The sequence below is a fragment of the Dermacentor variabilis genome, chromosome 1 (genome assembly GCF_050947875.1).
Source record: "Dermacentor variabilis isolate Ectoservices chromosome 1, ASM5094787v1, whole genome shotgun sequence".
Taxonomy (NCBI): Eukaryota; Metazoa; Arthropoda; class Arachnida; order Ixodida; family Ixodidae; genus Dermacentor; species Dermacentor variabilis.
In genome coordinates, this window is record NC_134568.1 from 96,167,988 (window position 1) to 96,195,680 (window position 27,693).

Here is a 27,693-nt window from a genome sequence, read left to right on the forward strand (position 1 = left end):
GGTTGTCCAGCTGGTTAAGTTCTTGACGAAGGCATTCCCTCTGTGGACTGTACTGTGGGCAAGCGCACAAAATATGGTCAATCGATTCTTCACGGCCACAGTGGTCACAGGTTGCGGTGTCAGTCATCCCTATGCAGAATGCATAGGCTTTGGTTAAGGCAACGTCCAACCGCTGTCTATTCAAAAGTGTGGCATCTCCATGGCGAAGCTCTGATGGCGCTCAAAGACTTAATGTGGGATCAAGGGAGTACAGTCGAGAATTTTTTAAATGTGGCTCATTCCATTGCGACGTGGTGCACTGCCGAGCAAGCAGGCGGAGCTTCCGTGCTGCGTCAGTTCTAGAAAGTGGAATTGGTATGTGGTGCTCCTCAATATGGGCTGAGCGGGCAGCTTGATCAGCCCGTTCATTGCCGATAATCCCGCAGTGACTTGGAAGCCATTGGAAGGTTATTTCATTGCCTGCATCACTTATATAGTATAACACCTCTGTAATGTGAAATATTAGCTGTTCGTGCGGTCCACGTCGTAATGGTGACAGTAGAGACTGCAGTGCCGCCTTCAAATCACAGAATACCGTCCACTTGTGTGGCGGTTGTGTGTGGTGGTGGTTGTAACTTTCGCTGGTATCACAACTGCCGCCACGGAGCTATAGGGCAGGAAAGATCCATCATGTAGATATGCGTAGAGTCGCGGTAGTTCTCTAAAAAATAATAGCGTGAGCAGTTTAAAGGCTGGTGATGATAGATCAGCTTTTTTTTGCGATGCCAGGTATTGTGAGGTTGATTTTTGGCTGAGCAAGGCACCATGGAGGAATCGAAGGTCTCGCAACCGGAGTGAAACAAGCTGGCAATGATTCATCATATGCGGTTATCATTTGGCTGAAAAATGTGCGTGGTCTGTCCGCTGGTAGAGAGGCTAAGTAGTGACGAGGAGTCCTGACTAGATGCCTTATATGGGTCCTGAGCGCTTCAATTTCAATGTGGGTCTTGACAAGGTGGTCTCTAGTGATTGCTATCGTAGCCACTGTTGAAGCACTCTGAGGCAGGCCTAGACAGATCCGGAGCGCTTGAGCCTGAAGACATTGTATTGTGCATAGATTCGTTTTACCTGCGTTGGTTATTGCTGGCAAGCACTATCACAGAAAGCCAAGAAAAACCACCCTGTACTGTTGTAACGTGGCACTTGTCAACATTCCCCAGGTCTTGCCGGTGAAAAACTTGAACAGGTGGCAGATGCCTGTCAACCGTTTTTTTCACGTATGATATGTGAGGGCTCCATGACAAGTCCCGGTCGATTATGACACCTAGAAACATGTATGATTGAACATGTGGTATTATTTGGCCATTTATCATTACGTTGTAGTTTGTCATGGGTTTGCGCGTAAATGGCACTAGTGCCCATTTCTCATAGGAAATTTCCAGGCCTCGATTACGGAGGTAGATAGCAGTTTGGGTGGCGGCTCTCCGAATTCTTGCTTGCAACTGTAGGCGTGTTACTCCAGACGTCCATATGCAGATGTCGTCCGCGTACATTCATAGCCTGACTGTGGTTGGCACGTGCTCAAGAAGAGCAATTAGTGTTAGATTAAATAATACGGCTAAGTACACCGCCCTGGGGAACGCCGCGGTAGCTATAATGTAGACAAGTACGGCCTTCCTCGGTGCTTACAAAAAAGGATCGCATGGAGAGATAGTTCCGTATCCATTGGAACATCCGACCACCTACTCCTACCTCTGCGAGAGCAGAGAGGATGGCTTCATGCGTAACGTTGTCATATGCCCCTTTAACGTTGAGGAATAAAGAAACGCAGAGACACTTACGGCATTTTTCATGCTGAATGTAGGTGACCAGGTCGACGGCGTTATCCATCCATGATCGACCACGTCGAAAGCCCACCTTGGCATCCGGGTAGGTGCTGTGGTACTCCAAGTACCACTCCAGGCGTCCTAGGACCATCCTCTCCATTACATTGCCCACGCAGCTTGCCAAAGCGATCGGGCAATATGATGAGAGTTCCAACGGCGACTTGCCAGGCTTCAGCAGTGGAACAAGGCGACTTGTCTTCCAGCTTGTTGGTAGCATGCCATCTCTCCAAGATTCATTGTACAACTCAAGGAGAACACCTCTTGCTCGCTCCGCCAGATGACACAGAGCTCGGTAGGAAATTCCGTCAAGTCCTGGCACTGATGTACAGCCACACAAAGCTAATGCTGCCTTAAGTTCATGGATTGAGAATGGTAGGTCTATGGTGATCACAAGGTGGCGGACAACTACTCGAAGGCGATGGAATGTTGGTACCTGTGAACTGGGCAAATAGTTTGGCGCAGAAATCTTCTGCCACGTTAATCTCTGATCTCTTTTGAGAGAGGGAAAGAGCCTTGAATGGGAACTGCTGTACAGGAAGGGTCTGGAGACCGCGCACCGTTCTCCATAGTTGCGATAAAGGTTTGCGTGGATCTAGTGACTCACGGAAGGCAGTTCAACGTTGCGATTCGAGCTTGTCTAACCGGCGCTGGATCTTCTTTTGCGTGCGTCTAGCGCTCCATAAATTGTCCATTGTCTTGGTACATCGGTATCTTCGTTCAACACGTCGTCGGATTGCTTGAAGTCATTCTAGTTCCACATCAAATTACGTCAGTTTCGTAGAGCTTGTGAGAGTACGCATAGTGTCTTGCACCGCGCTTTGGATAGTACACTTGCATCAAAACGAATGTGGGACCAGGTGAGGAAATTTAAAGCAGAGTACCCATCATACACACTAACCCTATTTACATCTCCAGTGACACAAACAACACTACAGGACCAGGCCAACTTATTAGGCTTATTATTATTATTACTGATTGGAAAATTGCAGTAGTAGTCCCTTTTATAAAATCTGGTAAACCCGTAACGTCCCCAAGCAGCTACAGATCCATTGCACTTACAAGTTGTCCATCCAAATTCTATGAGAGTATCATAAACATATGACTCGCATTCATCCTTGAATCAAGAAGCATAATAGACATGCACTAGTGCGGATACAAAAAGGGCTGCTCCACCACTGACCATCTCGTGCGACTAGAACATGAAATATGTGATGTGTTTCTACACCAACACTGTCTCGCAGTTTTCTTTGATTTAGAAGAAGCGTACGATACCACTTGGCGACATGGAATTTTGAGAGACCTGGCTGACCTGGGAATTCGTGGCAGAATGCTAAACCGTCTGTCTGGTTTCATGTCAAATAGAACATTTCAGGTACGTCTCGGCACAATACTTTCATGCACATTTACACAAGAAAATGGCGTTCGACAAGGTTGCATTCTGAGCATGACACTTTTCATAGTCCAAATGAACTCTATTAATAAAATCATCCCATCCTCTGTTATGCGCTCAATATATGTCGAGTATTTGCAAGTGGCTTGCCGCACCTCAAATCTACCCACCTGCGAAAGACAACTACAAATAACGATAAATAATCTCACAAAATGGGCTGGCAAAAACGGTTTCCGGTTTTGAGCTCACAAAACTATTACAGTTCTGTTCTCCCAGAAGCGAGGGTAACACTGCGATCCAGTTCTGACATTGTATGGTACAACGCTGCTGGTCAAAGAAGACTATAAATTTTTAGGCATAACTTTTGACAAAAAAAAAATGAACTTCTTGGCCCACCTTAAGAAAACTAAAATCAAGGCAAATAAAGCATTAAATATTCTCAAAGTATTATCGTGCAAGCACTGGCGATCTGACTAAACATGCCTGTTACGTATATACCAGTTCCTTGTGCGTAGCATTCTGGACTATGGTAGTGTAGGTTATAGTGCAGCTAAGCAATCTTTCATTAAATGACTTGATCCAATTCATAATCTCACCCTGCGACTGGCGAGTGGTGCCTACAGGACATCGCCTGTCTAAAGTTTATACGTTGACTGCAATGAGCCTTTCTTACAGCACCGCAGAGCATTACATACACTTTCCTACGTACTGAGAATTCAGTCATCACCACAACATACATTCTACATCATCGTAACACAATTCAAATCATGGGTACACTACACAAAGAAACCCAACATGATTCAGCCACTTTTCTTATGACACAGGGAATACTGGTTAGACTTATGATATTCCTCATGAGGTCCTGCAGGTTGCTGAAAGGCCACCAAGATTGGCCCCGTGGTGCAATTTTACATAGCTATGTGATTGGACACTAACACACCTTAGGAAAGAAGACATTCCACAAGAACACATAATACAAGAGTTTCGAGCTATTCAAGAAAAATATAGATTACACGGAATTTTACACTGACGGCTCTAAAACACAAAAATACGTGGGTGTAGGAAAATAGCATTCGGATAAATAATTTTTCTTCAGTCCTTACTGCCGAAGTTTATACGATATGGATGGCAGTAAAAAAAAAAATAGCACTGACAAGCAGAAGAATGCTATCATTTATACTGCCTCGTTAAGTGCACTCAGAGCTGTAAACTTAAACTCCGCGTGTGAACCTCTGCTTGGCGGTATCCTGAACATGGTGGCCTATAATAAATACGGAAGAACCATATGATTCTGCTGGGTCCCAAGCCATGTTGGGATACCAGGGAATGAAGCAGCAGATAGATGCGCGTTCATGGCAGCGCACAAAGGCATATTGCACACAACACTTCCATACCAAGACAGTATCCAAGCGATTCCTAAGGCCCTGGCATCAAAGTGGCAACTAGAATGGGTCTCTCTCATAAATAACCAGTTACACGTAACAAAACTCCTGCTTGGCGAGTGGAAGTCGTGCATTTACCAGCAATGCTTCTATGAGCTGATCCTATGTCGACTTCGGATTGGGCATACACACCTGACACACAATTGTATTCTTCAAAACGAAAACATGCCCACTTGCGAGAGGTGCCATGAACCACTTACAGTAACGCACATTATTATGACATGTCCACATGCAGAAACACAGAGACAGAAGCTTTTACAGGATCTCTATAACTTACTCATACACATGCCTCAATACTGGGAGATGATCCGCTAGTGCCTTTCACTGACTTGTTGAACTTTTTAGATGAAGCCGGTTTTTTGTACAGACTATAAGATAATGCAGCTTTCGCTGCTTTAACATTTGATTTCTTAATATCTTGTGGCTGGCACAGCATGGCCTGAGTTACTTTTGCGCCATTAAACCCGAATTAACTGATTCGTAAATTATGTGCAGCTCTGGCTTAATGCGTGCACACACTTGGGCCATGCATGCACTTGAAAGATCGTGCAACCTTGTACCACAGTACAGTTGTTTATACACAAGGCTTGCTGTATGTGAAGCATCTTGCATAGTGCACTTAAAAATTTGATGGCAGGGGCAAAACTGGCACTTATGTGTACATGCTGACGATGGAACTGTGGAACACTGTGGAACAGTTTTTTTTTTTCAGGTAAGTCGATGCTGCATTGCGGCTGCATTGTAGCCAATAGTAATACGGATCTATTACAGACAGTTTGCTTTAGTGTAAGAAATCTGATGTGTTGCGCTGTCACACACACAGGGTATCAACGTGTGGAGACTGTAGATGGAGGAAGAAGCTGGACATTTCACAGACCGAAAGCGCAGAGCTGCCGTGACTGCTGTATTAATTCATTTTGTTGTGCTACTAAAACCTAGTTGTAATAATGTATCTTCGTCGGTTACTATAAAGCAGCTATGTCGTATTAATGAAATGTGCCATGATGAAGTAAGCTTCTGCTACACTGCTGAAAAAGGTCTGTTCTCTTGAAGAAACACCCATATATATATAGCATAAACTTCTATCTAAGTGTGCAGTGCTTAGTTGGAAAATGCAATAGGAACAAGTACATGTCAGTGTGGTGAAAGTCACATACATGTCAAGCACTCCAGCAGCGGTTTCATATAGGAAAAAACAGTCAGCACATCACTTGCTCTCCAAACTAAGGTCTGCATTGCAGTGAGGATGTGCTGCATGTGAATGACCATGGATGGAGAAAGTCTGGTTGACGGAGAAAACGAAAAGCCTGCTAACCGCACCGATACTGCCTAGCATGTGGCTGACACCTGAAAATCGATCAGCACTGTGGGAAAGGAGAAGAATGGATATGATAATGACAGAAATAGGAAGCAAGAGAGTGCTTGGAGCTGATAGCTCGGCTGGCATATAAGTGCAGTAACCCAATTAAAACAATATTTCTTAAAAAGATACTTTCACTGAGCTTCCTTAAACAAGTTATTACGGGTCCTGCTGTCTGATAAACTATCATTGATATTTTTAGATATCTCACAACAATTTGCCAGTTAGAGCAGAACACACTGCACAAGTGCCATTTTCTCAAATTTGGTACCATTTTTCCTTTCCGATTTTGTTTGTTACAGGGCAAAACACTTTTATACAATTATTTATGTTTAAGACTGCCAATATTGCATAATGACTGTGAGCAAAGCTAAAAATTCTAATAGCTTCAGACCTGTCTCAAGTTGTACACGGTCGTTCACTCTTAGTCAGAATGCCGCTCCGTGCTGCCGGCGCTCCGCGGGGCGCCTCTGTCGGGCGCCGGAGAAACTGTTGCGCAGGTGCAGTGAGAGCTGCAGGCGGGGCTTCACGCGTCGTCTGCTACAGTGCGCCCTGTACTGCGTTGAAGTGGACTTCAAATTTGCACTGCCTCCGCAGACCGCCGATCGGAGAAACGTTTCTGAATAAACAAAAGACTGCTGAGAAGCCTATCAGCTGCTTTTATTCCGTTGCAGCAACCGTAGCAAAGTTTCCTGCGTGCCTGGTGAAGTTGAAACACACAAATAAGCATACCGGGGAGGAAATGCGCGCCGCGTAATATTCGAAGCTTTATACTACTGCTGCAGCACTACGATCCGCCAATATTTTTAATTTTTGGCGTCTTGCTGAGTAGCTGGTAATAAGTGTTAGCAGACGACTGCTGTTGTCTGCTGAAATCTCGGCGTAACAAAAATTAATCAGAGCGGAATAGTAATAGTGGAAATGGAGCTACATTTTCAGTCTCCTATTTTACCTTCCCACAGATAGAGGTAGACGGCCAGGTAGACTCATCAGCGTATGAAAACAATCCCTAAGGTTTACCAGGACCTCAGTCTTCAGCTTTGCGTGGCTTTAAGTAGTTGCTGAGAGGATATTTTTAAGGCAATAGTGCTTAATTGTTCCTACTAGCGTCCGTCTGTTACATTTTAGGTCACGTGACCTTAATATCACGTGACATCACGGTGCAGCGGGTCGTGGTGTTACATGATCCCTCTGCCACGCTTGCGCCAGCTGCTCTTCTCATCTGTCACGAAATGAATTCAAGCGTGGCACATTCAACTCAGTGGAATGAGTCGCAAACGGCTTTCGCCTTCCCGCAGTTAATAAACATCTATGTGCCTCCAACGAATTTTACAGTTCACAGGTGGCCGCAGGAAAATATGCCGTACTGTGTTCCCACTAAGTTCAAAGTATGTGGCTGGCGTATTGAAGCAGGACATCTTGAATTGGGTATGTGGAGAATGTGGACAATACTGAGGGCCTAGTAAACCTTAGGGATTGTTTTCAAACGCTGATGAGTCTACCTGGCCGTCTACCTCTATCTGTGGGAAGGTAAAATAGGAGACTGAAAATGTAGCTCCACCTCCACTATTACTATTTCGCTCCGATTAATTTTCGTTGCGCCGAGATTTCAGCAGACAACAGCAGTCGTCTGCTAACACTTATTACCAGCTACTCAGCAAGACGCCAAAAATGAAAAATATTGGCGGATCGTAGTGCTGCAGCAGTAGTATAAAGCTTCGAATATTACGCAGCACGCATTTTCTCCCCGGTATGCTTATTTGTGTGTTTCAACTTCACCGGGCACGTAGGAAACTTTGCTACGGTTGCTGCAACGGGATAAAAGCAGCTGATAGGCTTCTCAGCAGTCTTTTGTTTATTCAGAAACGTTTCTCCGATCGGCGTTCTGCGGAGGCAGTGCAAATTTGAAGCTCACTTCAATGCAGTACAGCGCGCACTGTAGCAGACGACGCGCGAAGCCCCGCCTGCGGCCCGACAGAGGCGCCCCGCGGAGTGCCGGCAGCACGGAGCGGCATTCTGACTAAGAGTGGACGACCGTGTACATCTTGATTAAACAATAAATACAGCAAAAATAGGATGATAGGCAATAATAAGAGGTGTACAACAAAGTGTATTTTCTCTAAATTATCCACAAAATGTTTTGCTACTCATAAAGTTACGTGTAATATTAAAAAAAAAAATTCTTGTACTCCATGTTTCGTCTTGCATTGTGAAATTTAATTGCGGTGAGGCAGATTAAAATTTCTTCTTCTGCCGGAAATGTTATGGGAATGCACAGTTAGAATGCACAGCATAGTTGTTAGCCACGACTTTTTAAGCTTGACGAGCAGTCTTGGTTTACAGCTGTACTACTCGTATGTTGTCACGGCATGATCATGTGCCTCATAGAGCCCAACCATAACGATGGTCAAAGTTTCGGACACCCTGCAAACCTTTACTTGATCTCTTACGACACCATCTGCTCATGTGATATTGCAAATGAATTTGGAAGCAAAAAAGCTAATCTTCCGTGGTTTGGTGCTCGGCACAGGTGCACAGGCTGAAAATAGGCATTTTCGACAGATGACATTTGTTTGATGCCATCACTGTACACTAAGTGCCACCAAGACAGATGCTGCCGCTTTTGGAGTCACTATTGGAGTCACTATTGGAGTCACCATTGTGGTTAAGTGAGCCATTGTTGACCAGCCAAGTTGAAATTACATGACAAAGGCTAATTTCAGCATCGAAATAGGTAAAGTTTGGGCCCATAGAACTGTATGGGCGCCAGCCAGCACCTTCAGTTGCAATTGAATTAACTGGAGTTGAATTAATGGAAGTCCGCTGTACTTAGATTTTTACTGCTGCAAGTGTTAGCTTAAAAATTTCCATAAGTATTGTTTCTTCTCGATTACTCAATTTATTGGACATTGTGAGAAAAATGGTGTTGAAAAAATGTTTGATGTCTTCTTCTGCCGTCATGTAATTGTTATTGCAGAAGACATAGAAAATCTAGAAAAGTGAGGGGATTTTGAAAAATGAATATACTAGGCAGCCCAGGTAAGAACAGGCTGTACATTCTCGCGGTCGCTTTTTGCACTAAGCCTCACTGTCCCCAGCAAAAAATTGCCAAGAACTGTGAAAAGAGCAACCGTGATAATGTTCTTGCCACATTCGCCGCCAGTGTTCCCACAATCCCACAGCCCCTGCACGGCGGCACTGACATATAGGAACAGGCATTGATTAAGTGTGCTTGCTCTAAACGCGTGTGTGAGAGTAGAAGATTATTTATAGTCTCCCCCCAAAACTGCAGCACAGCCGTTCGATCACGGGACTGCGTGGGACCAAAGTTGGGTGGGTGATTAGTATGAGGGGAAAAACATAAGTCTTAGTTTTCAAGAACAAAATTGGGGGTGCATTTATTATGCGAGTGTGTTCACAACACGAGTACGTACAATATTTTGACTTGATTCATTGTAAAACAAGAAAAAATTGGCTTAGTATCAAAGAACGCAACTACAGATTTCTATTAAACGTATACAGATTACCCCGATATTATGCCGAAATTGTCTGGGTTTCATAGTTGACATCACTTAGAATTGCAAACACTCAAGGCTCTGCATATTGTCATGGTTCACTGAATACAGGAGTAGACAGAGAAATGTTTAATTACGAGGTCTAGTGTGGTTTGGACAGAGCAGGTGTTTAGCCTGTCATGCTGTGTACTAATATGTACTAAAGGATGCTATTAATGGGTTAGCATTCTTAGGGTACTTCACACACTTTTTGGGGGTTATCATGTTTGTATCTACTATCTATCTATGTATCTAACTGTTGTCCTGCCTACCTGGGTGGAGTGAGAGAGAGAGAGAGAGTCGCCTTATTCTACCAACCTATGATTCTGGTGCATGGTGGCAGCTCATTAGGATTATAACTGTATCATGCAATCACAGCTGCCAAACAAGTAAAGTGGCAGCACTTGTGCTATTGTTCCTTTTTGTTGTCGACTTTTGCATGCACTCTTCATTTGTTACCATGACAAACAAGGCAGATACTCAGAGGCATCAGCAGAATCTCTCCACCACCATTGACCATGGTTTAATGGGACACAGAAGAGGAAAGTTACTTGGGCTGTATTAGTAAATTACCGCTCTACAATACCAGTAAGGCCGCTCTTACCATGAGAAGCAGCACGGTAGGAAAAAAGAAAAAAAAGAAAAAAAAAACTAATGACAGGTGGAGACACCAGCTTGAAATTTCCACATCATTTTACCATAATGTCACAGATTTTGACGGAGTCTCCTCTGGCCTTGTTACTCCTCTGGCCTTGTTAATTTTTATCAGTAAAGATAGATTATGTAGCGTATTCTAAAGCAGCCAAAGACTGATTTTAGCAAATTTCAAGAACATTTAGTGAGGCTCAATGGCCTTAATACGAAAAAGTGCTTTGAAATCTGCAACGTCGCACTGATGTGCTGGCACTAGGATTTCGGCATGAAATTATTGAAATTGAACTTTGACCCTAATTTTCTCTTCTAATACTGAACCTTTCGGAGCTAATGCGAGGAAGGCCCAGCTCTGGCAGTGTTGGGTTTTGAACTGTTCTTTTTATTTTTTTATATTGCGCTGCACATGCTGCATGGCTGGGAGCTAACTTCTTCCTCCTTGACGAGCACTGCACGCGGAGCGAGTTGTGACTTGCGGCCCGATCCTGAGGCAAGGGGTGCTACAGGGCTCCCCTTTGTAGAGCGGAAGCCAGAAGAGCCGCTCAGTGAACATGCTTAGATGTGACCGGCGAGTGTTAGAATCGAGGCCAGGTTGAGTGGAGGGGTCGCGGGCGTAAAAGTGGCGACATAGGCAGGTTTGAATTGGTCAGCAGCCACGACGTTTTCGCGACCATTAGTGTCCAGCATGAATGTCTTAGGTGTATGATGGAGGATGCGGAATGGTCCATCATAGGCCGGGGTGAGGGGTAGACGCACTGGGTCATGCCAAATAAAGACATGGCTGCAGGAATCCATATCCTGGCTGACAAATAAGGACTGGTGGTGCCGGTCAGCTGGAATAACAGGAGCAAGTCCCAAAATGTTGTGTGCAGGTCACTGAAACGTGGGGAAGCATCATAGGTGCAAGGTGGCGACGACAGTGTGAAGAATTCTCCAGAAGGCGAAGGGGAACACCGTAGATGAGTTCAGCCGAAGAGTAACCTAGGTCAGCCTTCAGTGCTGACCAGATGCCCAGAAAGACAAAGGGAAGGTGGACGAGCCAGCATTTTCTTGGCTGATAAGTAGTGAAGGCAGCCGCTTCAGTTGTCAATGAAGTCGTTCCACCATGCCATTCGCGGAAGGATGGTAGGCGGTCTTATGGATGTGTTGAATGCCCAGGATGTTGGCAAGTGCGGTAAATAGGGCCGATTGAAACTGGTGGCCTCGGTCGGTGACGACGACAGAAGGGCATCTGAAACGCAACACGCAGCCATTCATAAAAGCCATAGCAACTGTCTCTACCATAGTGTCTGTAATGAGAAACACCTCAGGCCATCAGGTGAAGTGGTCCACACATGGGAGCAGGTAAGACGCCCCACGTGATGGCGGGAGAGGGCCGACAATGTCGAGGTAGACGTGGGAAAACCTTGTGTCTGAAAGCAAATTGTGACTAGCTTCTGGGTCTCACGAATTCCAAGGTGGCTCATGTTGTGCAGTTGATAAAAAATTATACAATGAAAAGCCAAAAGCACGAAGGCTTCAGGAACACCACTGGATGTCTCGCACATTTTCAACGAGGAAGAAAATGGAAGCGGGCACTCAGTGAAGGACAGGGACGTGGATGAGAAACGCAGGCGATGCAGCTCAGGGTCATTGTGCTGGGCGGCTGCTAGCTCCTCCATGTCTACTGGTGGGTGGCGGGCCGCCAGTGCATCGATGTGGGATGTGGGAGAGTGCATCAGCGGCAGCATTTTCTGGTTCATGTACATGACGGAGATCCACTGTGAACTCGGAGATAAAGCACAGTTGACGGATCTCCCGTGCAGTGTAGTTGCTATGATTCCGATGGAAGGCAAACATCAGGGGCTTGTGGTCTGTGACGACGTGAAAGTCCCGGCTCTCCAGAAAGTGGCAAAAATGCTTAATGGCGAGGTACACTGCAAGGAGTTCTCGACAGAATGTGCTGTATTTAGATTCAGGTGGCTTCAATACTTACGAAAAAAACCAAGAGGCTGTCAACCGAATAAGTGTTGCTTGAGAACTGCGCCGACTGCCATGCTCGATGCATCGGGGATGAGATGATTGGGGCATCAGGAACGGGATGTATGAGCATGGTGCCATCTGCCACTGCCTTCTTGACAGTAGCGAAGGCAGATGCAGCTACCTCAGTTTACTCAAGTGGCGCAGCCAGATCTTTTTTGATAGCCAGTAGGTAGGTCAGAGGCTTCAGGAAATTGGCACACTTCAGAACAAAACGGAAATGGAAGTTCAAGTAGACCCAGGAATTCTCAGAGTCTTTTTAGTGAAGTCGGGGGTGGAAAGTCTTGAATTGCCTTCACTTTGCTGGCGAGAGGCCGGATACCTTGTGGGGCGACAGGCTGGCCTAAGAACTTAATTGTAGCAATGCCGAAGATGCACTTGTTTGGATTAATGGCGAGACCGTAATCGTCAATTCGTTGGAAAAGGGTGCGCAGGTGAGCTTCATGCTTGGGGCCGGATGAGCTTGCGACGAGGAGATCATCAAGGTAGGCCAACACGAAGTCAAGACCTCGCGTGACCTCCTTGATAGTGCACTGAAAAGCGTATGCTGCATTGCGCAATCCAAAAGGCATCCTCACATACAAAAGAGGCCAAAAGGGGGTGGTAATGGCCTCTTTTGGAACGTCAGCAGGTTCCACAGAAATTTGATGATCGCTTTCACTAAGTTTTATTTTAGAGAAGATTGTACACCCAGCCAAATTTAATGTGAAATCTTGTATGTGAGGAAGTGGATAGCAGTGTGGTAAGGTGTGGCCGTTCAGAGCGTGGTGATCCCCACACGGTCTCCAGATGCCAGGATCTTTCTTTGGCACCATGTGGAGTGGCGATGCCCAGTTGCTTGAGGAAGGTCGCACAATGCCGAGTTCAAGCATGGGCTCAAACTCGTGGTGAGCGATGGCGAGGCAGTCTCCAAATAGTCGGCGGGGTCGAGTAAAGATGGGGGTACGGTGGTCATGATGTGGTGAGCGATCGAGTGCTTCACTGGTGACTGTCTGGTATGCGGCTTAGTAAGATTGGGAAAATCAGTGAGGATTTTTGTGTACAGCGAAGAGGGTGCGAGAGCTCGAAGCTCTGTCGGCAAGGCAGTGCAGAGTACACCGTTGATGGAGAGGCGCGTGCTGAGATCGATGAGGCGATGAGCATGCATGTCTACCACAAGGTTGAAGAAACTGAGGAAGTCAGCGCTGAGAACAGATTGCGAGACATCAGCAAGAATAAAAATCCAGCAAAACATATGGCGTAATCCAAGGTTAAGCGTAAGAGACCGTTGGCCATATGTGTGGATGGTGAAGTTGTTTATTGCTTGGAGTGGGCAAGTCTGTTCATTGCGACGGCTATCTGTACAAGAGGCGGGTATGATGCTAACCTAGGCTCCTCTGTCGACAAGGAAGCAAGCGCCACTTATCTTGTCAGAAATGTAGAATAGGCGGCATGACCTTTGACTAGTACCACTTGCCGCTGTAAGTGGCCGGTCGCAGCATTTCCTGGCCAGGAGCACGGACAAGTGCACTTGGAAGCAGAGGTGCCAAATATGCGGTAGTACCAGCACACAGCCGAAGACGAGCTGTCGCGACACGCGTTGGATGGTTGAAATTCTGGAAAGCGTGGGAACACGGGAGTAACAGAAGTACAGTACAGAGTAACAGTACCGGAATCGGCGTGAGAAGGGCGCGAGGACATCGAGACTTATGACAAGGGCGTCTGGATGGCCCTCTATGTTCGCGAACTTACGGGCTGAGGCAGTAGCTGGAGGCAGAGTTGTAACAGTACTGAGGCTAGGGGCCCATGAGTAGTTTACAACTCGGTCAGCCAGTTCAGCGAGCTTGTCTAATGGCACATCACCCGTAGCCGCGAGAACTGGCACCATGTTCCACGGGAGGCGCTGGAGGAACAACTCACACAGCAGCTTGACCTGTTGAAAGGTGGAGACTCCGCCAAGAAGCTGGTACATGCGTCAAAGACGCTGTGAAGGGCAACTGTCACTGAGCTCCGTAACTGTAAGGAGCTGCTAGAGTCTGCTGTGCTCGGACTCTGACTTGCGGGAAATGATAGCTGCCATTAACGTGTCGAAGGGATGGGTCGGGTCGGGAGGTGATAACGTCCGCTAAGTCCTCAGCGACGTCCTGAGGTACAGAGGACACCAGATGTAAGAACTTAGTCTGTTGACTGGTTTTGGTTGCTGGAGACAGAACTGCACCTCGACCTGCAGGAGCCAGATGCTGGGTCTGTTGGGCCAAAATGGTGGCGGGTTGATGTGTTGCAACGCAGCCACCGCAGCACTACCAGGTCGCGCGACCTCCTGGGCGTTGTCACCGGCAGGAAGAGCAGTAGAGCTGGCAAGATCCATCAGAGGGTTGGATCTGTGTGTTCTTTACCTGGTCACCAAATCTGTCGGAGCTAAGGTGAGGAAGGCCCAGCTCCGGCAGCATTGGGTTTTGAACTGTTCTTTTATTTTTTTATATCGCGCTGTGCGGCCTGGAGCTAACTTCCTCCTCCTTGACGGGCGCTGAAAGCGGAGTGAGTTGTGGCTTGCAGCGCGGGCATGAGGCAAGGGGCGCTACAAATCTGTTAATGTGAAATAAGCAAGAATAGAGTTTTGGAATAATATTTTATCAGTGTAAAAATGTTCCAAAAGGTGGGTGAATTCATGATTGAAGATAGGTTTACTCCAACTTAACATAACAAATTGAAACAAAAGGTTATAGACGTTTCCAGAGAAAACTTCTGGAATCGTGATTTACCTGTTGCGACAAGTTGGCGTGTATCACCAAGGCCCCCTGCCGGACGTTTACAGGGACATGTGGGACGAGTAAACTGGACCTCCCACATTTGTGTCTGTGTATACTGAAAATGCCACATGCATAGGTGGCAAAACATCTGTAACCATTTGTTTTAATTTGTTAAGTCGAAGTAAACCTATGTTCAATCATACTTTATCAGTCTAAACTAACCCTTTACTGCACTTTGTTGCATTTACGCAACATTCTGATGAATGGCGTTAAAAACTGAAGCAAAGTCTCTTTGGAGCTGCCTGTACACGTTGTTGCATTTCTTCAATATTGGTCTGTAAAACACGCCCCATAGCGCTGCTATCTGTGCTCATACTTCGCATCTTCTACCAAAACAAACGTAGCGGAGGCTGCGCGCGCCCACGAGCAGTGATACAGGTAAGTTTTTCCAATCGTAAATGTATTTCTCCATGAGACGAAGAGCAAAAAAAATTTTTTACGCTAAGCTCCACATTCTCCTAACTCTGTAGATTCAAAAAAACATTGTTATCTTGGAATAGTTTGTTCCTGGCAACGGAACGTTGCTATGTTGCGCAAATGCAACAACGTGTACATAGTTTATTTTCTTCGGAAAAGTGAAATGGCTTCCAAACGCTGGTATGGCCAAGCAATTCCTCGTAATAGTGAAGGCAACGACCTTTCAATTAGTCACGACAGTCACGAGTGTAAGTTCGTTTCGATTCAATATGTGGGCAAGATTTTTTGTGGTCGAATTTCCTTTTTCCTCTTCAAAAGGATGCTGTGCATCTGCACATTGCCGTGTCACGTCGTCATGGGCATAGCCTTACGTCTGTGCTTCTATGTTATAAATTTTGACAATAACGCAAAAACACTGCATTGTTTCCTGGCTGCACAGGAATGTGCATGACGTACAGCATGAAGTGTCGGAACCACCTGCAGTGCACAAGCAAGTACAAGTGCTTCTTTTTGTTCCACACTGAATCTTAGGTGCACCAATGATTGTCACATGCAAGTAAGCATCTGAGTATGAATCGCACTAAGCCTATCTTTCACTTTCAACTTCTTCTTTATTTGCACATTGTTGCGAATACGCAACATACCCTCCTCCTGATTAACTCCTCCTGCAGGCGGAATTTAAGGCTGAGTGCGATGTGGCCCAAGAAGGAGTGTCGCAGTCACAAAATGCTGTTGTCCCTTAGGGACAACCTCCGCAAGCAAATAGAAGTCCAGATGCCTAGTCTCCATCGGCAGGAAAGGCTGCAAGAAGAGTGGCAGCAGGACGTAGTAAGTGCAATCTTTTCAACTGAAGTTTCCAGTCATTTTGAGTACCAGCACTGCAAGTGTTGCACATTGTATACTGTAAATTCATGTGCATTTGCAGTCTCAGGATTTAATGCTTTCAGAGAACTTGGTAACCTTCGAAATAATCATCAAAAATGTGTGTTTTGGGATTAGGACAAATCTATATGGGAAAAAGCTCCTGTAAGTGTTAGACCGCTCGCAAAAATGGCAAAAGATTATGTGTTTACAGTATGCAAATTTTTTTTTTTAATAGAGCATCAGACATGATACAGCCAAACAATAAACAAGAAGGGTCTATCACATTTCAAGCATTGCAGTGACAAAGACAGTGGGGCTAGACAAGTTAAAATGTTCAGCAATTCATCCTGTTGCTTGTTTCCTTTGTGTTTGTTATTCATGTTGCTTCAATCATGTCAAACCACATCTTATACAGTTGCAACTGTCGAAGAAGCAAATGTGCCGACATTTCAGCTTTAGTCTGTTTCTGCTTGTGGTGTTCAGGGGCTCAATTTTTAGCCATGTGTTGCGATGTGTGACTCCTAGGCATGAGTCAGATTTTTTGTTTGGTGAAGCATTGCCTATTCCGTGATTTTGGTCTATTTTGGAAGCATAGCGAGTGCTGGAATTTGTACACTTTTGATACTAAAATCACCTTTTATCTGGAAACAAAACTAACGAGTGTAGTGGCACTGTCATCGTGACCAAAGTGTTGCGAGAAAAAAACTCGGATCACGTATATTGCTTTAAGGATGAATTCTCGATTTTGCCTCAGTTTTACACAACACTTTACTAAATTTGACAAAGTGCTTTTGATAACCTCTACTCACATTCCCAGAGCCTAATAAGTTGAAATCCTTACAGTGAACTTCTTGCCAGTTTAATTGGAGAAGGTATCGTTAAAGAAACACGTCACAGGAAACGTGTAATGTTTAAAATGCCTCTAAATTTATTCAAGTATTGCTGCAGTGCATTCGTTACTATGCCAGTTTTGGTTGAACATTTCTTTTACGAAGCTTCCTATTGCAATGCCTCAGCATTGCGAGCTTGAGTTGTCAGTGCAGTCAGTGCTTGTCCACAGTTCTTTAGCCTGATGAAGCCCACGGAGCCAAAAATAGCTACTTTTTTCACTGTTGAATGAATATGTAATTTGCACAAGTGTTTTAATTGTTGTTAATTTAACAAACTTCTTAATTTCACGAAAGAATGCTTGTGTCCCATTGGCTTCATTAGATTGAAGGTTAGATGGACAGTTTATAAACTTTGTGTTGGCTTCCCTGCAGTGATGTCTTCCAGGTTCCCTGTTGCCACTGATTTTCATTACACAGTTCACAATGTCACAGGTTACTAAATCTCCACTTCTGCAAACATGCAGGACTTTCTTGACATGGTGGCCATTGAGTTTGCAACCTCAAGCATGGCTGTCGTTGACAAAATGCACGAGAAGCATATACATGTAAGTGGAGTGCTTTATGCATATGCTCCCTAGGAAAGTGATTCGTAGTTCTTGGCCTGCGAATTGGAACACGCTTCACTGGAATAAAATTACTGAAGTGTGGCCTGTTTGCATGCTACTTGCAATGTCACCTTTTAGGGAGGATAGTTAGTATGCTGTCACCTTTGAGTGCTTATTGCCTTCCTTTTATCAGCTAAACAGCAAAAGAGAGAGGGCAACCAACTGAGTGTGTTGACAGCATTGTATGTACATTGTGCAAGCTATTTCAAAATGGAATGAATCTCTAATAATGGTGTAGAACATTTTGCTGTCATTGTAAAAATCAGTTGATTAAATGTGTGGGTGTTGTGGCATGCTGCTTCATGCCTGAACGTTTTAACAAAAAATCTGCAGTTCTACCTAAGTGAAAATTTGCAGCCCCCTGCATTATTGTCATGTTTATGTATGTGAGGTGGTGCCACGACATGTGAAACAGAGATTTTATGTTTACCGTGATGCATTCCCAAAATAAAGTATGATCTTGCGGAATGTTTTCTTATTGTGACACTATAAAAGAATATGAACTTAAGCATTAATAAATTATGCTTCTGCAACAGCAAGATGGCCTGTCTTACTCTCAGAGGAGACTAGGTGCACCAGAAAAGATGCAAAAACAGAGGACTGGTGGTTATACCACCCTGAAGTTCCAGCTCCTGCTCGCTTTGACGTCATGGATTTTGACAGCATCTACTTGGGTCTAGTTAACAGTTTATCGCTGATGAAAGATTACAGTGTGTTCTAAACTAGGGCAAAATGGTTAACCTAGCCAATTTTGATAACTTTCGTGAAACAAAACGCACCAGGTACGAGAAAATGCTTACTTGAAAGTCCGCATCACACTGATGTACTAACTCCGAGGCTTTGGCATAAAGTTCAGAAAAGAGAAACTTGGCCTTCATTTTCTTTAGTGGCCAGGTGGTCAAAATGAGTCTGAAGGGATGGAAGGGACTGCAGGGATGGAAGTGCTGTCCGAATTGTGCCACCCTGGGTCAAAACACTAATTTCATCTGAAGTTGCTAAATTTAGTGGGATGTGCATGTTCACGGGCACCCACACAGCCATAGTCATGTTTATTAGTCTTCTGCATTTCCATACTATGCAGACCATCTAAACTGGTGACTGAACAATGCTTTGAACTAGTGCTCTTTTTTATGGGGCAGTCAGGAAGGAAAGTCATGTTGTTAGCTGAATAAATAAATCGTACTGTCTGTTCAGCGTGTAGCTCTGCAGTTTCGTTATAGAATGTAGAACTCACTTGTGTGCCCTATTGGTAAATCTGTGTCAGTTAATGGGGATCATGCATGTAACGTGCAGTTAAACCACAATGTAACGAACTTCACTATAGCGAAATTCCTGATATAACAAAGTATTTAACTTTTTACAACTTCTTGTCCATAAACCTCATTGTAACGAAGTATGTTTATACACAATTTCAATACAACGAAATTTCATTGCTGCCATGAAAGAATACCGAGACAATAAATGGAAACTTCCGCAGATGCAGATGGTCCAATGGTTGAATTGCAAACGGCTGGTTGCAAACATACTTCTACGATCGCACGCCGTGCGACCACGAGCGACCTTTGAAACTGAGCAAGGTCATGTTTAGAATAAATTCCAACTGTGATAAGATCCTGTCGCGTCCCATATACTGTAATCTTTGAGTAGAAAGTGTGCAAGGGTGAGCCAAGAAGGATGGTAGCTTGATGAGCGCTGTCTTTCTGCATGCGCCAGGAGAAACGGGTGAGGGGAGCAAGCTCGTGGTAACCCAATCAAGCATGCGTGAGGGGGAGCAGGTTGCCGCACGTCTCCTTTTCTGGCACAGCTGTGGCTTCACATGGCTGTCAGCATGGTTGAGCACATACGCAGCAAGAGGGCCCCTGTTATAGAGGTAATCTGCCGCATCTGTGAAGAGTTGGTGTGCTAAGATGGCATGGCATCACGTGCACTGTCTTCCCGTGTGTTTAGTACTGGAGTTTGCGTAATCTCGAGTTTCAGAGACACGTGGAAGCGAGAGACAGACAAAGCATTCGCTGCCCACTCCCAGCACTTTTCATGATAGCGTCGTCACACTAAGGGCGATAGTATCAGCCACGAGTTGCAGAGTGGACGCAAAAGCGTCACTGGCTTTGCTTTCTATCACCAATGTGAAGAGATCGTCAACATGGCATGTAACCATATCTTTCATCCCCGACCCTCAAATTCAACAAAATGTAACTTTTTCTCGTTCAAGTTAGCTTTTTCCGATTGCCCGATAATTTGAAAAATATTTGAGCCCCTTTCATGCAAAAAAAATCTACTCGTGACTGTACTTAATTGCATAAAAGGTCAAATTTCAATATAAAAATATTCGATGTAATCAAGCAAATGATTTTACTGATTTCATTATATCAAGGTTTAACTTTACCAAATATATTTTGCACGTGCAACATGTCTGGTTACCGGGATGATAGTGCAGCATGCCAACAAACAACCTGCTTGCATCCGGAAAACTTATTGACCACAAATATCCTATGGCAAGCGTAATCGTCTCGAATTTGGACTGGCTACTCTATTTTCAGCACAACCACGCCACATAAAATCAGTTTTCCTGCTACAGAACACAAGCTAATGGTGTAAAGTTTTGGTTTTAATCAACCATAGTGGCCAAACAGCACTCATAAATGGTCGGCGAAAACGCAAACGGCAGAAATTGCTTTCGCAGAAACGATGTTCATGACGCAACTTGCCCGAATTGAGTCCGAAAACTTGAATAAACCATTGTTAGGCATCCAAAATATTGGTCACCATTTTACATTGGTTTTTGGGTCCTGTGGCCGAGCCGAGAATATGCCTCAATAAACGAGCTTGTGCAATACATTGGTTGACGTTGCAAATCTTGAAGCTAATGAATTTTTTTTTTTTTTTACCTTTGGTCTGTTAAAAAATATCAGTTTTTTTCTTGGCAAGTGATGTGAAATACTGGTAAACATGCAGTGACCAGAGAAGTAACTTCGCATTTATTCTGCTGTATTCTGCTATGCCAGCTGAACATGTGTAGAATTTAAATTTTAAAATAGATGCCACTTTAGTGGCAGCAGACCCACGAATAACACATTGTTACTGTGCACCCCAGCGACATGAGCCAACCTCTGACTAGAGCAGCTCTGCCCACATAACATGCATACTAATAAAAAATGGGCCTCTTCATTTAACAACTACATTATTGTGACGGGCCCCCTCACCATAGCGAGTGCCTTTAAAAAAAAATATGCTGTGCTCGTGACAGTACTTCCAGGCGTCAAAGATTGCAGCAATCTCAACGCAAACCTCGTCAAATACGGGCACTGGGAACGAGTGGCCGCGCTCTTTTCCCGACACATGAGCAGCTTTTGGCACACCTCTTCAGTCCTTATCAAACACAAACTAGCGCGATCTTCATAACGGTTAGCTTCCCGAACCATTACAAGACTGCACCTATCGTTTACACGGGGTAATATACACAACATACTAGATCACGATTTCGCAGGCTTTTTTTTTTTTTTTTTTTTCTGGAAGAAAGGACCACACAATACCTAGGTTGCTTTAAACTCTGTTATCGGTCATTTCCCAACTTCCTCCGCAACCTTTGCATTGGCATGTTATTCAATAAGTACACAAATGTTACCTAATAATATTAAATATTAGGTGCTTGTACACAAGGAAAAAAAAATTGACGAGCATTAACAAAAGCCTATCAACATACATTGGGTGCTGTTTGTGTAAAGCCCTTGGTTATTTTTTTTTTCTAGGCCACATTTAGATGGCACATCCATCATGTAGCTTAATAGTCGTTTCTGAGAAACCCCTATGGGTGTGTGTGGTTTGTGGTTTGTAGCTTAAGGTTACAGTCTAGTGGATTACAATTTTTCTCTTTCATGAACTTTCCTCCACCTTGCAGGCTCCTGTAGAAATTATTAGCCACAACTTTAACGTGTTTTATGCAGTTAAATAAAAAACACCTTTTCTTGATCTTCATGTATATCACTGTTGTTGAGCTTTACTAAGCCACTCCAATATGCATATCTTCTGCTCCACAACGGACAGTTCCTGCTCCACATCTGCTCCAGAGTGCCAAATTTGCTGCTCCCAGAGCTGCTCCCAAACTCTCTTGGCCGTCTCTACTCCTACACTATGGCGTGCCTCATAATCGGGTCATGGTTTTAGCATGTAAAACCCCAGAATTTAATTTTATTTATTTCCTACATGTTAATGAATTATGTTGTATTGAGCCATCATGATAATAACAATGATACAAAGGTGGCATTTGGAGACTTGTGTGTGTTCTGTGCACAGGACAAGAAATCCACTGCTACGGAGCTGCAGGCACTGATGCCAGAAGTTGAATATCTTAGTGCGAGTCTACAAGAACGAAACACGGCAGCACGGGCCTGTCTTGTTCCTGCTGAAATGGCCACAGCTGCTGAGGAGCCACCAGCCTGCATTGATGCCTTGGGGAAGCACCAAACTGCAATCCTCCAAGAAGTCCTCATGTGTCTTGACAACATCCAACTGGAGGAGGACGATGCTGACCTTGAAAGTGAGGCATAATCTGTACTTCATTTCATACTCGACAGGAAATTCTGTGGAAGCTGTGCACTGAGTACGGTCATAGCAGTCCAGTTACGTGTGTTTGTAGTGTAGTTGTTTTTTATCTGTGGCACTTTGTATGGAATAACTGTTTTATATTATTAAAACTACAACTTGTGGATGTAATATTACACCAGATTGCATATACAGCCGACACTTGTTACAGTGGATTATAATAATCTAGCGTGAAAGGTTCATTATATCTAAAATTCGTTCTATGCAAAATTAGGGCCGAGGTATGCTGTTAAATGGTGGAACTTCACATATACCACTGTCTAGTGTTACTGATTAGGTACTGATTAGAGTTTACAAAAATAGGGCTCTACTGATGTAGAAGGAAGTCCCAGCAATCCCAAGTGCACTTCGAAGTTTGGCTGAAGTCACATGTCATTCGTCTATGGAGCAAAGGGTGGCTGGGCACTGGTTGCTCTCTCTGACATGACCTTAAAGGGACACTAAAGGGAAAAATGATTTCTTCTGCATCAGTAAATTACCGTTCTAAAACACCAAAAACACCGCTCTTACAACGATAAGACGTTTGGTAAGCCAGAAAAAGCGCAAGAACGAAATACGGGTGGCGACGCCTACTTAAGTTCCCGCGCCTGGGGGCTGTGACGTCTTGGATTTTGATGGCATCTTCTAGGGCCTACTAATTATATATAGCCGTACAGATTGATTACATTGTGTTCTAAAGGAACCAAATATTAAACATGGCAAGTTTCGGAAACCTTTATTCAGCCAACGCGGCCCAAATGTGAAAACATACTTTGGAATCCATGACGTCACGCTGACGTACCGGCGCTGGGGTTTCGGCGCGAAATTCAAATACTGATACTTGAACCTTCATTTTCTCATCTAATAATCAAGCTATTTTTTTTTTAAATGACTGCCTGCAGGGTTCTCAAACAATGCTTCATTAGTCTAAACTGATTTATTCTTTCAGTTTAGTGTCCCTTTAATCAGCGCAGTGTAAAGTGCGGAGGCATGCTTTGCTGGGAGTGATGTCAGGGCCTTTCCTGCTAGAAAATTCACTACAAGGCGTGTGCTAAGGTTTGCTGGCGCCTCCAATCGGAAGTTGTCGTCGCTGCAGAATTCTGTTTACACTTTTTGCCAATATTGTAGCTACACAAAAAGTATGGAAACCTCTGGGTAACGACTTTTTCCTGGTACATGCACAGCCGAGATTTCGAGAACCACAAGCCCGGCACAATAACTTCTCTAGATAAGGGGTGAAAAACACATAGGGTTTGACACCATAGCAGGGAAAAAGCTCGACTTAACCGATATTCAGGGCATCTACCAACCGGGAAAACTAGGAATTCTGAAGGAATTTGAATAGTCTGGAAATACTCAGTGAAAACTCAGGAAATTATTGCTTCTACCAGGGAAAGTCAGCTGTAATTTAATGTTTAAGGGAGCGAAAGTCCTGTTAATGCTGGCTCCAGTAACAGAGGAATCACAACAAATCCTTATTGACGCCGTGTCATCGGCAAGAGGTATTGCCAGAGTAGTTAACGACCGATTTTCCAGACGCCTGATTTTTCGGACATGCCCAATAATTCACACGGCTTCACGGCACCACCACATACTCCATAGAGTCAATGTATATTGCCCTGACTGCAGTTCTGAAATGGCATTATTAAGCTACCACCGCCGCCATTTTGATTATCTTGCCACCTCAAACTGGTGCTCTTGCACGCAGATCCGCTGGCAGCCATAGCCACCACCACGCAACGTTAATCCTAGCTGCTTCTACATTCGCTAGCTTCTTGCCCTGTGGTGCCGTGTTTTTCATTGAAAGAATTCACCACTCTCAGCAATGGCACCGACTCCGCCTTTGTAATCCTCGTGATTGGCTTCCAAGCTCGCAAAGCACAGCGCGTTGCGTAATGCCAGTCTCCGAAAGTTAGCTTCACCTTATTACAGAAATGTTACGCGGTGAACCATAACCAGTGTGGGAATGGGAAATTGTCACGGGACACAGTATGTATTCCTTAATCATACACGCGTGCATCCCCGTCTCCTGTCACAGTACAAGCACAAATATGCCTAATAAGTGTACTAGTAGGCCTTAAGAGCTTTTTCGGACGTGCCTGTGGCAATTTGAACCCTTAACTCCTTCGTTACCGCGAGAAAATGGTAGTTTTTTATAGATCTCGGAAAAAAGATATTTACCACTACAAATAATATTCCAGCACACATTGCAGCATAGCATGTTGTGCATAATGAAATTCTCATTCCAAAAACATACGTTCCCAAACAAAAAAAAATTTTAGGTAGAACATAAAAATTCTGGAAAGTGCCATTTTTGCTGCCAGTTGATAAAAACAAAAATAAGAAATGATATCTGCTAGAACATTAATATCAAAGGAAATTCCGAATATACATTTCAAAGATAAATAACCCAGGAATAGTGTCTGAAAAAATAAATGCTCAGTGCACCGCCGTTCTTCGGATACAAAAAAAGGAACGAAGACCAGTTCATCGCTCATGCCATGCTGTGAAGCATAGGTGCACTCCACACTTTTCCCACACAATGTCTGGTATTTGTTCATCTTTGCGGTCCTCGTAACACATTTTGCAGTTCTGTCTTTTCTGCATCTTCTGAGGATGGTCCGATGAGAAGTCCAGGGAATGTACTTCACCAGTTCGTCTAAAGTCATGTGCCTCTTCCAGGACCAATTGCTTGCTCTCAGCATAACTGGGCAACTACAAAATTATGCATCCAAGCATATCTGTTTGGATTTTTGCAGATTGTCTTTATCATTTCTGCAGAGAAGAGTAGAAAGAAATCCCACACCTTTGCAAACTGTCTTGCGCTGATCCGCAGTGCTGGGCCGAGATGTACTACGGGTGGCCTTCTTGGCGTGAACGGAAGTTTCTTGGCTGCCGATGGCAGCACATCATAACCAAGTGAAGTATACACCCTGAAGATAATCAGGAGAGCTCTCAGGCCATGCAAAAAAATTGGGAGATAAGTGTGCGCAAGGAAAGAGACCGCTCAAGGCCGTAACCTAAACTCTCTGGTAAACAGTTGCGGATGTCACATGCTGACTCAAAACATCGTCGCCGTCAGAGCTTGAATCTGCTTTGCTGTCCTCTTCAGAATCATAACTCCAGTCCTCATCACTAAATTGAAGTGCGGTTGCAGCATAGTTTCGAGCACGACGCTTTTCTCGCGATGCAGCCGCATGGGATGACGCTATGGGAGCCACTTTCAATAACTGCGCAGTAACACCAGCAGTGCCCCTTGCCTGGATTTTACGAGTGAAGCAAAACCGATACTCATGGAAACTGGTTGAAAATGCCAGGTCCACATGTTTGACATGCGGCAGACCTTCAGAAATACACTTTGGTGGAATAAAACGACTCGGACTCCAAACGAAAGCTCACTAGTGAACAGCTGGCGTCATTTTCGGTTAATTATCTCCGCTCAGCATTGTCGGACAGCAAAGCTGGCGATATAATTTAATTCTTGACTTATTGGGAGTCATTCGATTGCAAAATTTTGATGCTAGTGCAGTGTAATCGTGAGCGACATGATTTTTTGTCAAGCACGACAGAAGGTGATGGACATGCCTCTTTTCTCTACAACATATGCGCATTCGTTCGCAAAAAGGTCCATAAAAAATCGCAACATCACTGGAGCGCAAAACTTTTAACTGTTTCTGAAAATTCAGTGCCTGTACTAACTACTCGATTGCATTAAGTGGATATGAAACCGCTCCAACATGTCGAAATTGGCGATCTAAAGTATCAATCCCCGGTGATAAATTTTAATGTGTGTGGTAACAAAAGAGTTAAGAGCAGTTAAAGACAAGCATTCATTTTTTTCGGACTGCCCAATTTTTCGTATATTTTCACAGCCCATGGGGAGTCCGAAAAATCAGACGTTGACTGTACAACTGACCAAGAAGATGCTTCAAATGATCCATGGGGTGAACGCATGGCGGAGGTAGGATGAGAACAGAAAGGACCGACGCAGTGAAGAATTAACGAGAAAGGAAGCGTGCCGCTGCCTCTTCGAAAGAGCTTGAGCTCAAAAAAACTAAGTGTTGGCTGACGCCAAGATGAAGTTGTTCCTCATCCAAACCAAAATAAACTCTTTAAAGCAGTGAAACCCTTCACTGAGATATGGTGTATGGGCTGAGAGTAGTATGTCAGGACAGTTGAGGTTGACTCCTCTGCTGCTGAGAGAGAATATTAGTTGTGACAAAGTTCAGGCCTTATACCCATGAGCTTGCTATCAGTTGGTAGAAATAGCTCATATTCGAAAATATTTACTTCTGTATGCATCTCCTTTTCATTCGTATTTGAAAATGTTCGACTCGATTCGCAATGGGTATTTCCATTTTTTCCGCTGTGCATTTTACTATCACTTTCTTCCTGTTTTCTTTTTGAATAAAATAGATATTACTCCTTACTATTCAAACTGGATTAAATCATTTTTTTTTGTTTCAACATGCTTACTAGAGAGTGACAGCATCGGGCAACATGGTGTTAGCCTGTCTTGATATAAAAGAACGTTCTGGCTCATTCAGGGAATTTTGCAAAGGTGCTCTGGTAAAACCTGGAAAACTCAGGGAATTTGGAAATGTCAATTTGGTAGACACTCTGAATATTTCAAGGTATCAGAATTGGAGTTAACGAGGGTTTACTGCACTATATTTTGGTCAAGAGCACAAGTGGCAGCTGGCTGCAAAAACATGTCACTCCACTCATTTGGTGGTAAGTAGGCTAATATCGGTGACACGTTCAATGTATTAAATATGTCTTTAGTGAAGAATATGAGTGCTGACCAAAGATCACCGCCAGCGCTAGGCACAAGACTGCTGCTCGAGCTCGCTCTCAGTGTGCTGTTCCTTACTGCTGTGCTAACCATTGCGAATGCCCGGTAAGTAAACCATTTAAGAACTGGTGGAGGTGCTGGATATATTGAAAATATCCACCCTGGAACTTTGATCCTGCATGCTACGATCAACCATAAATTTTTTCGACATATAAGTATAAGCGTTAATGTTAAATCAAGTTACATGATGCATGAAACAGTGTTAATATGTACATGGTGGGAACGTGACATAACTAAGCTCTAAGTGATAATACATATGCGTTAGCCGGCAGGAACAAATCTACTTCTCTTGACTTGCAGCACTGCAAACAAAGAAAGAAATGCGACACCATAAGTAATTGTAATCTAAACATGCATTAGGTTATCTTTTTTCCAAAGTAGTGAAAAACAATTTTGACTCTCTCACATGAC

General features: G+C 44.2%; 1 protein-coding gene across 1 annotated transcript in view; it reads left to right on the top strand.

Moving 5' to 3' along the window:
* The window catches only part of LOC142581174 (uncharacterized), a 110,741-nt gene that overhangs the window by 65,773 nt on the left and 17,275 nt on the right, over positions 1–27,693 (top strand). The window contains exons 17-19 of the mRNA XM_075691195.1: positions 16,159–16,315; positions 17,706–17,786; positions 22,140–22,383. Coding sequence (XP_075547310.1) covers positions 16,159–16,315; positions 17,706–17,786; positions 22,140–22,383 — 482 coding nt within the window. The remainder of the gene's footprint in view (positions 1–16,158; positions 16,316–17,705; positions 17,787–22,139; positions 22,384–27,693) is intronic.